At 38.3% G+C, this 13,950-nt stretch overlaps 1 protein-coding gene and 1 long non-coding RNA gene across 2 annotated transcripts; one reads left to right on the top strand and one right to left on the bottom strand.

Annotated features, from left to right (window-relative positions):
• Positions 1-4,476: 4,476 nt before the first annotated feature.
• LOC135168923 (ribosome biogenesis protein BRX1 homolog) lies at positions 4,477-5,847 on the bottom strand. The gene is given in 3 exon segments (XM_064133546.1): positions 4,477-5,066; positions 5,069-5,401; positions 5,571-5,847. Coding segments are annotated over 3 exon segments (726 nt in total). The 5' UTR covers positions 5,776-5,847; the 3' UTR covers positions 4,477-4,878.
• A 1,473-nt stretch (positions 5,848-7,320) lies between these two features.
• On the top strand, positions 7,321-10,264 carry LOC135168437 (uncharacterized). The gene is made up of 3 exons (XR_010300040.1): positions 7,321-7,501; positions 7,596-7,938; positions 8,015-10,264. It is a non-coding gene; the product is annotated as an uncharacterized LOC135168437 (long non-coding RNA).
• Positions 10,265-13,950: the final 3,686 nt, after the last annotated feature.

Genomic DNA, 13,950 nt, shown 5'->3' on the forward strand with positions numbered 1-13,950 from the left:
GGCTCATAACTATCGAATGCTCGTTGTTCTTTATTCCTGGAAACCAGTGCGCTCGTGTGACTCAAAATCTCTCTCCCTGCCTTTAATTACATGCGTAAGACTTTTTCTTCATTTCTCAATATCATTGTCATATGTTCACATTCGAGGCGGGAAATACAAATAGGATGCGCGGAATGCGTTATTATTTAAATTATTTTCTATGTACAATAATATGTATATAATATTCTATGTATATTATTTTATATGGAAAACAATTTAAGGTCCGGCTGCCTCAATAGCATCTAGTATATTTTTCATATAAATTTTTCATCTACAAATACCATGTAATGATAAATTAATTAATTTATTTTTGTGGGGATTTTACGCCCTGATATTTTAAAGTCGAGGCATGAAGCTGGATTCCGGCTATCAGACTGTCAGTAACCGCAGAATTGGCAGAAGCCCAGGGCCACATGCCAAAGTGGGGTTTAGACGAGGTCGAACACATTTTTTTTTTTCGGTGGAATCACTTCAGTTGGAGCTGGGGTGAAAGGGGTACATCTAGAGTGGGAGGACGAAATAGAGGGAGGGGTCGAGGGGAAGCAAGTGAGAGATAAGGTGAAGGGTCGGAGCGAGGTAGGGAGAAAAAGGGGGAAAAGCAAGGAGAATGACATAGAGCGCGGGTGAGACAAGGTGAGAGGGAGAGAGCAACGATAAGTGACGGTGAGGAAAAACTGTGGGAGAGGATCAGAGAGAGAAATTGCGAAAACCTCGTAATAATTGTCAGAATTGAGAGACCGAACCAAATTTTTCCACTATTTCTTATAATCATCTATTTTTATCTTTGTGGCCCTCTTTCAATCGTTCTCATTATTAGATGGAAATTTTTTAAAAATATTAATTATGCCATCAATTGAGAGTGCGAGAGATAAAACAGACAGAGGATTTTCCAAAGACTCACAACAATTTCAACAATGAAAATTTTCCAAATATTCCTTCTCATAACATATTTTTCTCTCTCCGTTTGTCTTTCAATTGTTTGCAAATTAGACGGTAATTTTTTTACGTCCTTATTACGCAATTGAAAGACTGAGAAAGATATATTATTATACGAACGATTAAAAAAAAATCATCAGCTCCTTCCATTATGGATATTATCGTGAGCCTTTAGAAAATTCTCTTTCTATTTTTGTCTCGCTTTTCCAGTTGTTCGCATAATTATGATCTAAAAAAAATTGCCATGTTATTATATATGTATTGTAGTATTTAGTCGCAATAAGAGAACGATGAATACAATATTAAGTAAGATAATATGCTCTGTATTTAAGTGTAAATACGATAATTTCTATGTCACTCCAAAGACTGACAATTGAGGGAGGTCAAACAACCCTTGACGTTTTTCACCAACAGTATTTATGTATTCTTACTCACTTTTATATTATTAACATATTATTATCATGATTATTGGCATGCTAATCGCTTTATGTGTAAAAAAGAATTATCTGCCACCCAGGGGCCCTGATAATCGTCCACTCTACACAGAGATCGTAGGGGAGATGTGCAGGGCCAATGAGGAGAGAACTCATTTTGCAGCTGTAACATTCCGTAGGACAGGGCGCGCGTGCAATGAGCAATCGAATGACGTTGGTTTCGTTTCTTCATCTCAATTAGAGGGGGAGAAATGAATTTTTGAATCGTGGGCGAATCTGCTGTAATCGGCGCTTGAAGGGAAAAGCTTCCCTCAACGCCGTTCGAATATTCAGAATGCCTGCGCAGCCGTTTAATGTTCCCTACTTGTTGATTGGTAGATCTCTCGTCATTGGCCCGGCACATCTTCCCTGTGATATTTGGTTGTATCGTTAATCTTCAACATGTTTATTCAAAAGGAGAGAGTGCATCGTGCTTTTGTCTTCTGACATTTCGGAGTCAATTACAGTTTGGCGACTCCATTATTGTGGTAGTTGCTATGATACGTCAAGGGTCTCGGTCAAGTAAGTAGTTATAAAATAATTACAAGGTTTCGGTGCTGTTCTGTTGTAATGTGGAAACAAAACTAATAACTAAAAGAACTTCCCTAGTTGGCACTATAAGACAAAATAAGAGAGAACTACCTAAACTTGCAAAATCAAAAACGGATAACATGTCTCGCTTCTCGACAGTATTTTATAAAGCAGAAAAATATACTCTGGCCATATATAAGAGGAAACCCAATAAAAAAACATTAGTGCTCAGTTCAAAACATAAGTCAGTGAAAATTGAAAAAGATGAAAAACCGTTTACCTGAAAAGATTACATTTTATAACAATACCAAATTTGGCGTAGATGTTACGGATCAAATGGCTCGGAAATATTCTGTGATAGCTGGATTTCGAAGATGGACATTACAAGTGTTTTACAATATTTTAGATCGTGCCGGAATAAATGCACGCATATTATAAAAAGAAGTGACAGAAGAAAATATTTCAAGAAAAGACTTTTTATTCCAGTTATCCGAAGAACTTGCAATTGACCACAAAGAACTAACTGGTAGATGTACAGATCAAGTAGAAGGAATATCATCATCTATATCGTCGCAAAATCAGACACCTATTTCGATGAAACGTAAACGGTGTCAAATAGCACATTGTACTAATAATCAAACAAACAACATTTGTGGCATATGCCATAAACGAGTCTGTAGTAAATGTTCTGCTAAAATATATGTAACTTGCAAAAAATGTTTTTAACGTTTATGCATAATTATTTAAAAAATTACTGCTATTATATTACTATTATGAAAAGATAATATTTAAGTTTTGTTCATAAAATTACAAAATATATAAAAACGTAAAAATTGCTGTATTTTCTTAAATATTTTCTAGTAATTTAAGCAACAAGTCATTTTGACCCATCCGGTAGAAGTAGGTATACGTCAATCGTCGGTAGTTCTAGTGTTAAATACCTATCAAAATTTCAGTAAGTTCATTCTGATTTGGAGGAAATCATACGATACTATACATATACTAGAGGGATGTATGTTGATCCACCACAACGTTGCTATGCATTTTTTTCCCTTATGAGTATCATTGCCACCATTGACGAAGTGTTATGGTTACAGGAAGTTGAAAAAACCTAGTTATTGTGTGGTGTATAATAGCTTACTTCAAATGACTTTCAAAGCACCATTTGCTTTACAGGTTGGCGATGGGGGAATCCAGTTTTTCAAGTGTTCATGCTCATTGGAGAGAAGACTTGATTTATGGTAGAAATGAGTCATTATTAAACTCAAAGAGGATAGACCAAAGTAGAGGCTCAGTTCTGGGGGTTTGACTGACGCCAGTTTCTCCACGTTACCGACACGATTTCACCCCCGAGGAGACGGGGCGCCACGAGTCCTACTGGGGTATCTGCATATCGGCCAAGCGGGGGGGCTCCGTTCGTACTTGTTCAACTGTACAAATGATCAACTGTACACAGAATTTTCAAACGGTGAGAGCACCGTTTGAAAATTCTAAAATTCTAAAAAGCTAGACTGTACATGTGGCGCTGGGTCCACATGTACAGCCTAGCTTTGTCTCTCGACAGTTGAATCCCTACACAGCAGTGCTCTCACCGTCTAAAAATTCTGTGTACAGTTGATCATTTGTACAGTTGAACAAGTACGAACGGAGCCTCCCCGCTTGGCCGATATGCAGATACCCCAGTAGGACTCGTGGCGCCCCGTCTCCTCGGGGGTGAAATCGTGTCGGTAACGTGGAGAAACTGGCGTCAGTCAAACCCCCAGAACTGAGCCTCTACTTTGGTCTATCCTCTTTGATTAAACTAATCATATATTACGAATGCCGTCTAAAATTTTTTGCTTATATGATTGTCATTTCAGAGTCTGGTCGAACGTGGGTGAGTCCCAAGGTAGCAACGATGAAAGCAGTGTCTAGTGATGTGATGAATATGGATTCATTTATCCTTAAATTTTCCTCTTTTATTAACCCAAATTTTCAGAGTCTGATCGCGAAACGATTTTGATGGAAGAAATATTATCAGCTACTTACATACAGAAAACATTACTCACTGAAATAGGAAAATCGACTTAATTTCGTAAAATACAAATTGGTAGGAAGTAATTTCTGATATGCTTCCGTTAAGCTTTTTCATTGATTAAATACAAATTTCTTTTTTAACGTTACCATTCCAATTGATTCTTTAAACCCTGGTTACCGATTTTAACGAATAACGAAAACTGATCTAAATTTCTCACTTTGGTTTTCCCGGAAAACAGAAAAAGTCGTGACCACTACGACCATGCAGTCAGCAGGCAACTCATTTATTTTTCAACGTAACTTATGTGTATCGCTAAAATAAAAATTAATTATACATAAACAATCGATTCCCAAATAATGAAATTTAATTCCTAAATCATCCCGAATAATTCACAAGCGATACAAATAAGTTACGTTGAAAAATAAATGATTGGCCTGCTAACTATATAATCATGCTCACATTTTTCGTAAATATAATTCCTTTTATTTTTTTTTATACATCTCAAAGTTGAATTTAGTTCTAAAATTCATTATTTCCTCAAGGACTCAAAAATTGATCTAAACTCTTAAGAAAATATAAACAATTCTCCAAAGATGGCGGGGACAAAATTCCCTGAATGACATAATCTTAAAAAACAAGACAAAAAGCTAAAACACTTTTTTTTTCAACCACCCAAATAACAAATTCATTTTCCAATTTGATTTTTTCCCCTTTCTTCCTCTTTGTAACCTTCGAGCCCAGTGTTTTGGACCTAGTGGACTTCTTAGCCATTTTTTCCAAGTTCCTGAGAGCTTTTTTCTCGAGTGCCTTCATCTCGGCTACAGATTTTCCTTGGAAGGGATACACAGTTTCCTCACCCGTCTCCCCCGGCCACTGGTTGGTCTATGGCTCCTCTGACTCTCCGACCTCCAGCTCCTTGGCCTTCACCAATGGTTCTCCTTTGAATATATCATCCAATGGATTAAACGAGTACGAGACCTCAGGCTTGTTCGCCTTTTGTGCCATCTTCTGCTCAAGTCAATTTATGGACTTTCCACCAGCTTTCTTATTAACGGCTTGGCGATACTTCCAGAGTTGTTCCAGAGGATTTCTCCTCCAAAGCTCTGAGCGAATATTTTCGCTGGGTTCAAAACAAATCTGGGGCCTATCTCTGCCAATCTTCCATCTTCAGTCAGGATCTGCTAGTTTCTGAGCCACATCGTGTTGTCCAGGACGCTGAATGTGTAGACGTGGTCGAAAAAGGGCTTGCTTTTAGGGTGGTGGTTGGAGACATCAAATATCTGGGTGAACAACTCTCGCAGGAGGGCGTAAAGAGGATTTGTGGAGAAGTTCTCATCGAAGGAGAGAATTGGACGTGATCCCTTTAGGCAATTGCCTGTCAATTTTATTTCTCCCATTGTGTAAACTGTGAAGATTAATAGTTTAAATAAATTCGAAGGTTTCCAAAAGTTAATGAATTAGAATGAAAAAATGAAAAAAAATGAAAACCTCATTGGAAAATAGCAATTCAAAGTTTAGGAAAAAAGTAGGAAATGAAATTGGGAAGACAATATGGGATTGCTAGATTAACTTACTATTCTCAACCAAAAATTTGGTAGAAGGACCACTTTTGGCATTTGAAAACCACATGCAGAGATCTCTTTTCTTCCTCCCTTCGAATAAAACCGCCTTGTTACAATTTTTGGCTTCGCAAATCTCGTTCACCACCTAGAAGTTCTTCTGCTTTTCCATTTTAGCTTCTGCTCGATGATGAGGCATGGGGGACTGCGAATCCTCCATCAAGTGACGGTCTCGATGATTTATTCCTCTGGACGCGAACACCAAGACCCTTTGTCGGTTCGTCCATTTTTCCTGCAAGTAAAGAGTTGGATGAAACAGAATGACCGTAATTCGCTCGGCGTTATCTGCTGAATAAACGATGGAATTTGAATAAATCAGATCTCATTTTTGAGTTTTTGAAATAAAAAAAATTGTTTTCATTTCAATGATATTTTCACTCCACCAGTGGCGAGTTATAAACGATTGACCGTTAAACGATTATCCGTTTCCCTGCCTGTATCCATCAGGAATATGGAAGAAAGCCAACAGTTTGGATTTTATTTAGAAGTCAAGGGATTGTTGAACCGCTTAATCAGAATAAATCACTTGCATCATAAACTCCACCATAAATTGTATGATTACATAGAAATTCTATAACTCGTCTGTTGTTTTTGTTGCATTATTAATGAATGTTTGATCGATCCTTCAAGAGATAAATTTAGATTGAACAAAAAAAACTCGATTCCACTCTTTTCTTCTTCTGAATAATATTCCAATAATGACAACGAAATGACATGAACAACCAACCCTTTTAGCTGGTGGCTCTCTGACGACCTCTTAGCAGGAAGGACTTCTCACTCGTCCTTAGCTATTCCTTGATTCACATTTTCGATTTCCCTTTCCCGTTTCAGTGACTTGTTTGTCTCTTTTCAATGAAAAAAATACTCAACACTCCTCACAAAACACGATTGTTGTTTTGCACGTAGAGGACTTGGGATTTAAGTTAGGTGAACGCCTGGCGGGGAGAAAATATCGAAATGCAGACCCTAGGGTCCCCACAGTGTTATAAAAAAGTGGAGGCGGGAAATAATAAAACTCGAGTATGAAATTAACAAATTCTTTCTTACCTTTTAACCAAGATCTAGAATACAATATGTGAAAAAACGATAACTAGCACGCATTCGTAAATCCCTTTGTCATCTTCCAAAAGTACTAAATCAATACAATATTTTTTTTACCTACAGATACAATTCAGGATGAAGTGATGAAGTGACCGAGGTTGAAGGTGTTAATCAAAGAGGATAGACCAAAGTAGAGGCTCAGTTCTGGGGGTTTGACTGACGCCAGTTTCTCCACGTTACCGACACGATTTCACCCCCGAGGAGACGGGGCGCCACGAGTCCTACTGGGGTATCTGCATATCGGCCAAGCGGGGGGGCTCCGTTCGTACTTGTTCAACTGTACAAATGATCAACTGTACACAAAATTTTCAGACGGTGAGAGCACCACTGTGAAGGGATTCAACTGTCGAGAGAAAAAGCTAGGTTGTACATGTGGACCCAGCGCTACATGACAGCCTAGCTTTTTAGAATTTTAGAATTTTCAAACGGTGCTCTCACCGTTTGAAAATTCTGTGTACAGCTGATCATTTGTACAGTTGAACAAGTACGAACGGAGCCACCCCGCTTGGCCGGTATCCAGATACCCCAGTAGGACTCGTGGCGCCCCGTCTCCTCGGGGGTGAAATCGTGTCGGTAACGTGGAGAAACTGGCGTCAGTCAAACCCCCAGAACTGAGCCTCTACTTTGGTCTATCCTCTTTGGTGTTAATGATGTGCATCTGCCATTCAATTATAAGGATCCCGAGAGCATTCTATCTTGTCTCAAGCTGAAAAGGACCACGTGCTATATTAAAAGCTCTTATATATTTGACTGCATCCTGCAAATTCTTTCTGCTGTTGCTGAAGGTAATTCAACACTCCGGAATTTGATAACATCTACAAACGATACCTTGAAACTCATGCCAAGTTATTTGAATTCAGCGAATATATCTGATTGCAGCATTCACAAATTTATTTTTGAAAAGTTGTTTTGGTCACAGAAATCAATTTCGAGATCGTAATAATAGGGTTGAGTATAAAATCAGCTTGTCTGATCATATCGTTCATACATGGGAAAAATGCATGAGTAAAAAGCTCAGTTTCATAAAAAAATACTGGTGCAGCTGTGACCTCACTGGAGGTGTTTGTCTCCTTCAATCTGCTAGTGTGAACCTTTTGCGGAGTAATTTTCAAGGTCTAGAGAAGGTCTTGGATGTTCATAAGAGGTGAAATGTCCTAAGTGCCTGCCAAATAAGCCCACTGAGTTAAAGTCCAAAAGAATTTGTTTTCAAAGATCGTCACAGGTATTACATTCATAATTATATAGATCATTCAATTTGCAGAAAGCTAATTGAAGTTTTTTAATAATCAATGTTACAGGTTGAGCAGCGTTGTTGTGCAAAACTCCGACGGTGTGCATGTGGTATTTTGTAGGTGGATGGATGGAACTTGGACATTGCAGTCGAAGCTTTTGCAGCCCAACTAAAATAATTCTGAATGAACCATCATTCAAGCCCACGGGGCACTTTACGTAATTCTCGAGGAGCTTGCGGAATTAAAAAAAATTCTATATTATGCGGATCAATAGAAACTAAAAATTGAATTAAACTTTAGGTTCAATTTCGAAAAGATTTTTGATATATTTTTTGAGCTTTTCTTAACATTCTTAATCTCGATCCCATGATAAAATATCCGCGAACGTTAGTCTTCTTCTATTAGAACCCTGACTATCAGCCCAAGATATACCGAACCTGAAACGCAAGTCCTGTGACGCCTGGAGCACACGTGAGCAGGTGTGTCTGCTGTCAACTATGTTGAAGTCAGGGGACCAGAACAGTATGTCAGTATCCCGCTCAACTCGCCCTTTCGTTGAGAAAAAAGCTTTGCATCCCCCAGACTGATTTTTGGAGAAGTCGTTTGCAATCCAGTACGAGGCGATTCTACTAGAGAACGCGTGTTGAGGATCAACACGAAACCCTCAGCTCGACAGAACTCCACAGCTGCTTGGCCCTGGCTCTACGTTTTCATCAGGTCAACGCTGGCCTCTTCAATGTCTGAAAGATCTTCTCTTGGTACCCCTAACCTTCCAGTATTTCCAGAAGCATCCGAACCACCTGAACTCAGCAGATCGATCCAGCAATAAAATTATCAATCATCAGACTCCAATTGAATGAAAAAAGGATGAAATGAAGAAGAAGAAGAAGAACGAAAAGAAGTGTCGACGAGTCCTCCGACTGACTGATCTGCCAGCCACACCCGTGAGTGGGCCTGATTTGTACGTTAATTATAATTAGTAGTTTTTAAATGATGATGTTATAAATATTGTTAATACAAAAATTCTGAGTTTATTCGTATGAAGAAAGAGAAAACTATTATTGAACGAATTAAATTGAGGTTTTTTTATTATCTACTTAATTAGAAACTGATATTTAGAATTTTACGTATGTCCTACCGAGAAGAAGATTGAGAAGAGCGTTCAAAGAAATTCTTCTAGTGGAAAATTAAATTTGCACACCAAAGATGTGTTTTCAGAAATTACAGGCCCATTAATGTGTGCGGTAAGCTCTTTAAAAATAGCTCTGATTTATAAATTTTTTTGTAAATATAAATTTATCATTTCTGAGAAGGTAGTAGTTACAAAAAATCACATCATAATTATGCGGCTTTGTAGATAAAAAATTCCAATGAAAAATAAACTAGATAGTATTCGTGAAAGTTTAAATCTATCCTAGACGACATAGATCGACAACGCAAAACGGTATACTTGTTTTTTTCCAGAAGAGGATAGCTTATTATCAGCTGTGTGAAGTTGGCACCCCACTTTCACCGATTGAAGAATTTGACTGCATATTCGAAGCAGATTGACGCGCAAAGAAGTGTAGTAACAATTTTTTCGGTTGTAGTTAAGCCATTAGGCCAGAATTTATTTTTTAAATACCCTAAGGACAAAATTAATAGATAAGTCGCCGGAGACTTGGTTTTCTAAAACGAAATGGTGCGTAGCATAGATTGTTGCATGTCAAACACGCGAAATAGATTTTTTTTTTGATATTTTTCATTCCCGTCTTCTTTGGGACAATTAAAATTTCTACCTTGAGCAAATTCCCCAATAAATCCATAAAAAACTTAAAATTTTCAGACGCATTGCTTAGAGTCTAATAAAACTATAGAATTCTTTCGAATGTTTTCGGAATATTGCTCATATTATATTTCAGTACTTTTTTCTTTAAACATTTTCATCATTTTGTTAAAATAACTCTGAATTCCCCGCACCTATAAGGAACCGCTCTAATCCCTTTATGGACGGTAAACTCTGCACGTGGAATTACTTTATAGATTCTTTTCCCCAAATATTATATTGTCCACTGCAATAATCATTTTTCGGCTTACTACCAAATTGTTTATTAGCAGGATTATTGCTTTTTTCTCGACCCTAAAAGACTTCAAGTTCATTTTGCTACTTCTATAATTTTTCATCGGTAGTATTGTCGCGACCATCATCGTAGGAACATCTCGACGGAGATCTTTCTTTCGATATCAGTGTTATAGTTCACCCTTTTTTTGTAAAATATATGTGAAATTGTGAATTAAAAGGGTTGTGTGTTAATGAAACAATTCCCATTCTCCTCAAAAGAACATTAAAACTACACACTACACAAGGAAAACGGCGTAGAGTATGTAGAGTACGCAGTATGCGATGTATAAACATTGCATATTATATTGCACGTTAGACCTGTGATATGATAAAATACGGATAATTTATTAGGAAAAACCCTACAATTTTATTTCGTCAGAGACTGTACCGATCAAAATCTCACAATCCCAGGTAGGAATTAACGATGGAAACCGGGCTCATCAAGCCTTGAGACAAGGCTCACAAATGCTTACTCAGGCTTGGGATTCACACATGTATAAGGCCTATTCCAGCCTTGCAAATGATAACCCGAATCCAGGCTGTGAACGCGAGGCCTGTTTGAAGCCTCGTGGAGAGGCCTGAACGAAACATAGTGAAATCAAATTGCGAGGGTTGGAATAAGGCCCAAATTAAGACTTATGAAGGCTCCACAGCCTTATTAACGAGGGTTCTGCCAGGCTCGTTCTAAGGCTGATCTAAGCCTGACCTTCGTTTAGAGTCACTTATCCTCCGGCGGTAGTGAAGGAACTATCTATCCTCTTTCTGTGCGGGCATTAACTGGGAAGTATCGATTAAAATAATAAGATCAAGATAATAAAATAAGATAAGATGTATTTATTCTTTTCGATTGGGTGCACCGGCTAGATAATTGCTTGTCGCAGTCAGCACTGTCAGAGGGAATTTCTCAAATTTCTTCGTGAGTACATCTGTAAAATTGAAAAATCTAAAAAACTGAGTATTCATTTACTTATAATCAGTGGAAAAATGTTGAAAGAATAACTCACCCTCCATACATTTGAAACATACTGTTTTCATGTATGCAAGTTTCGCCTCATTGTTTTTTGTGGCTCTGCCCATCCCAAAATGCACAATCGTAAACTTTTGCCTGTTCTCGGACTCACTCATCTTTCCAAAATGATTCCACTTTAGATGATCGCTCTGGTCTCACTAACTTTTCGAATATCAACTGTTTCTGAACAATTGAAAAACGTTCGTAATGAGGGGATTCCCAAACAGACCGTCTAACCGAAAATTCCGCCGTTTCGAGATAACACCGCACAGCTATGTACTTTCAAAATAATTCGACTTATCCACCTCAATCAATCCCTCTCAGTAGTCAACACCCAGTAAATTTCACCGCCCAAACCACTCCCAAAACCAGCCAACAACGGAGAAATAATAATGTCAAAAATTAACGAAGTACATCCGAAATGCGTATCGCCTCGCTCTGCCACGAACTGTGTGTGGTACAACGAACATCTCCCTCTACTCTGCGATTCCCCGCGTCAATCCCTTCTACCGACTTTCCGGTGGACACAAAATAAAAAATTGTTTTTTTTTCTAACCTCGAAGATCTGTTATTTTTTAATCCTAACTCACAACGCTTTTTTTCTACACAACCTCACTGAACAAAACCATTTTAGCATCCCATTCAGATACTTTGGTGAATTCCGCACACTCCATCAATAAATTTTATTGTACACACCAACACACTCACAGATAACTAAACACTAGTTAGCAATTTCCATGGAGTAAGCATACGGCATAAAACATCTTCTCGAACTGCATGAAGACACATTTATTGCTAATCTCCGTAAGCTTAGACAATTTCTTCGAGGGAGACATTTGTATTTTGTAAATTCCCACTTCAGATGAAGCACAGGGCGTCGTAAAAACATTGAACCGATTCTCATTGACATAACCCTCAAGAAAGAAGTCTTCTGACCCCTTACGTATAAGGTACCTTGCATCGCTCATCCTTATCGTAAATAATCCATAAGGGTTAATACTTATCAATATAACTAAATAATAAATAACTAAAGAGCAGGGAAAAATGAGGATTGATTTAGCCTTTGTGAAGCCTTGATAATTTCAGCCTGAAAGTTCAGAGCCCTAGCCAAGCTTGAAATGACCCTCGAGAATTGGATCATCACTAGCCCTCGATTCAAGCCCGTGTCTGACGATGGGGTCAGGCCTGTTCTAGGCTTGCGATACGCAGGCTTGTCTAAGCAAGACGTGTACAGGCCTGTTTCGATCGTCAGCCTTGAATTTTTATCAACATGGGAAATATTTACCATACAGCCATGAAATATGGGAAGCTGCTTCTCTTGCTACTGAAAAACAAATGACCAAAGCATACATTTATCAATATATTACCCAGAATCGAGGAATGGTAAATAAGGATCCCACAACCAGCTTGTCGTATCGAATTCACGGCTATGCCATTCTCAAAATTTCCAGGCAGTCGAAAAACTTGAAGAGAGATGCTGACATGAACTGGTCCATGAAGAATCCGAAACCTAATCAACTAAAGTCGAAAGAATTGAGAAAAACAATTCATCTAAGCAAAACTGATTATGACAAACTTGGAGTTCATCTGGAGGAGTACAAAAACAGGACGTATGAAGTCTTACAAGTTGGTTGGTCAGATAAAATTTATGATAACCTATACAGTCACTTGAAACTTCCGGGCCTTTATAATCTAAAGAACGCAAAAATTTATCGAACCAAAGGAGGAATTCTCTTGAAGATTTTCGGTGACTGCCCCGAGTGTAAATCAGAGATCAATGTATATTGCCTACACGAACCGACCGATGACAGAGCTGACTTTTACGTTTCAACTATGGATACACGAGGTATAATCTATAAAAAAAATCCCAGGTTGCGAGGTACAGTGTGAAGCAACATCAGCAAAGAGTTAAAGAGAAAATCAGTCTATTTGTGGCAACAAGAGGTTGCTCATCAGCGTATGAATTTTAGTGATGACAAACCCGCAGGCCTGTATTCCTCCAACGTTCTACGCAAAGTTGTTCAAGAAACCATAGAGAAAGAACTTGGTGTGAATCCAGGGGAAGACCCAATGGTCTCCCTACAGAAAGCTACACAATCACCAACGTACGCAGGTAGCATCCATCAAATGGGTATTAACAAGAGATTCGTGATGTATTGGCTCCAAAAGCAAATTACGGTGTATAATTTGGCGACAGACGAAAACGAATGTCAAAGTATTTCCATCGATGCTACTGGAAGAGTGGCCAAGTGCCAGCAAGCAGAAAACGGTTCAAAAACCCCGATATTCTTGTATCAAGGTGTGACATCTTATAAAAAGAAAACATTCCCTTTATTTGAAACGATGTCGGAAAATCATGATGCGAATACAATTGCTTTCTTCTTGCGAGAATGGCTGCGAGCAGGAGCTAAAATTCCAAAAGAAATCATCTCAGATCACTCTCTTGCCCAGTTAAATGCTATCTCTATGGCATTCAGTCAATGCATCCCAGAAAAGTATGAATGTTTTTCTCAGTTATCTTCTTCACGTGTTCATCTACAAAAGATGTGTTTCTTACGCTTGGATATTGTCCACCTTATTAAAATGATTGGGAAATGGAAATGCTTCCCAAAAGATCGACGTCACATGGAAGATTTTTTTTCTTCAAGCGGTTGGATTATTAATTCACCGAACAGACTTGGCATCGTTCCAGAAAACGGTAGTTATCGCACTTTCTCCTCAGATTGACACAGACAATCCTGAGGATCCTTGCTTCCGTGCTCGAACGATGCTTTGAAAATACATGACGACTTTAGTTCCTGACTTGGATCAGTATAAGGAAAATCCTGAAGATATATGTGCAGATATTAGCGATTGTGATGATTACGATGACAAAAGAAAAATGCAATAACA

The sequence above is a fragment of the Diachasmimorpha longicaudata genome, chromosome 13, assembly GCF_034640455.1.
Source record: "Diachasmimorpha longicaudata isolate KC_UGA_2023 chromosome 13, iyDiaLong2, whole genome shotgun sequence".
Taxonomy (NCBI): domain Eukaryota; kingdom Metazoa; phylum Arthropoda; class Insecta; order Hymenoptera; family Braconidae; genus Diachasmimorpha; species Diachasmimorpha longicaudata.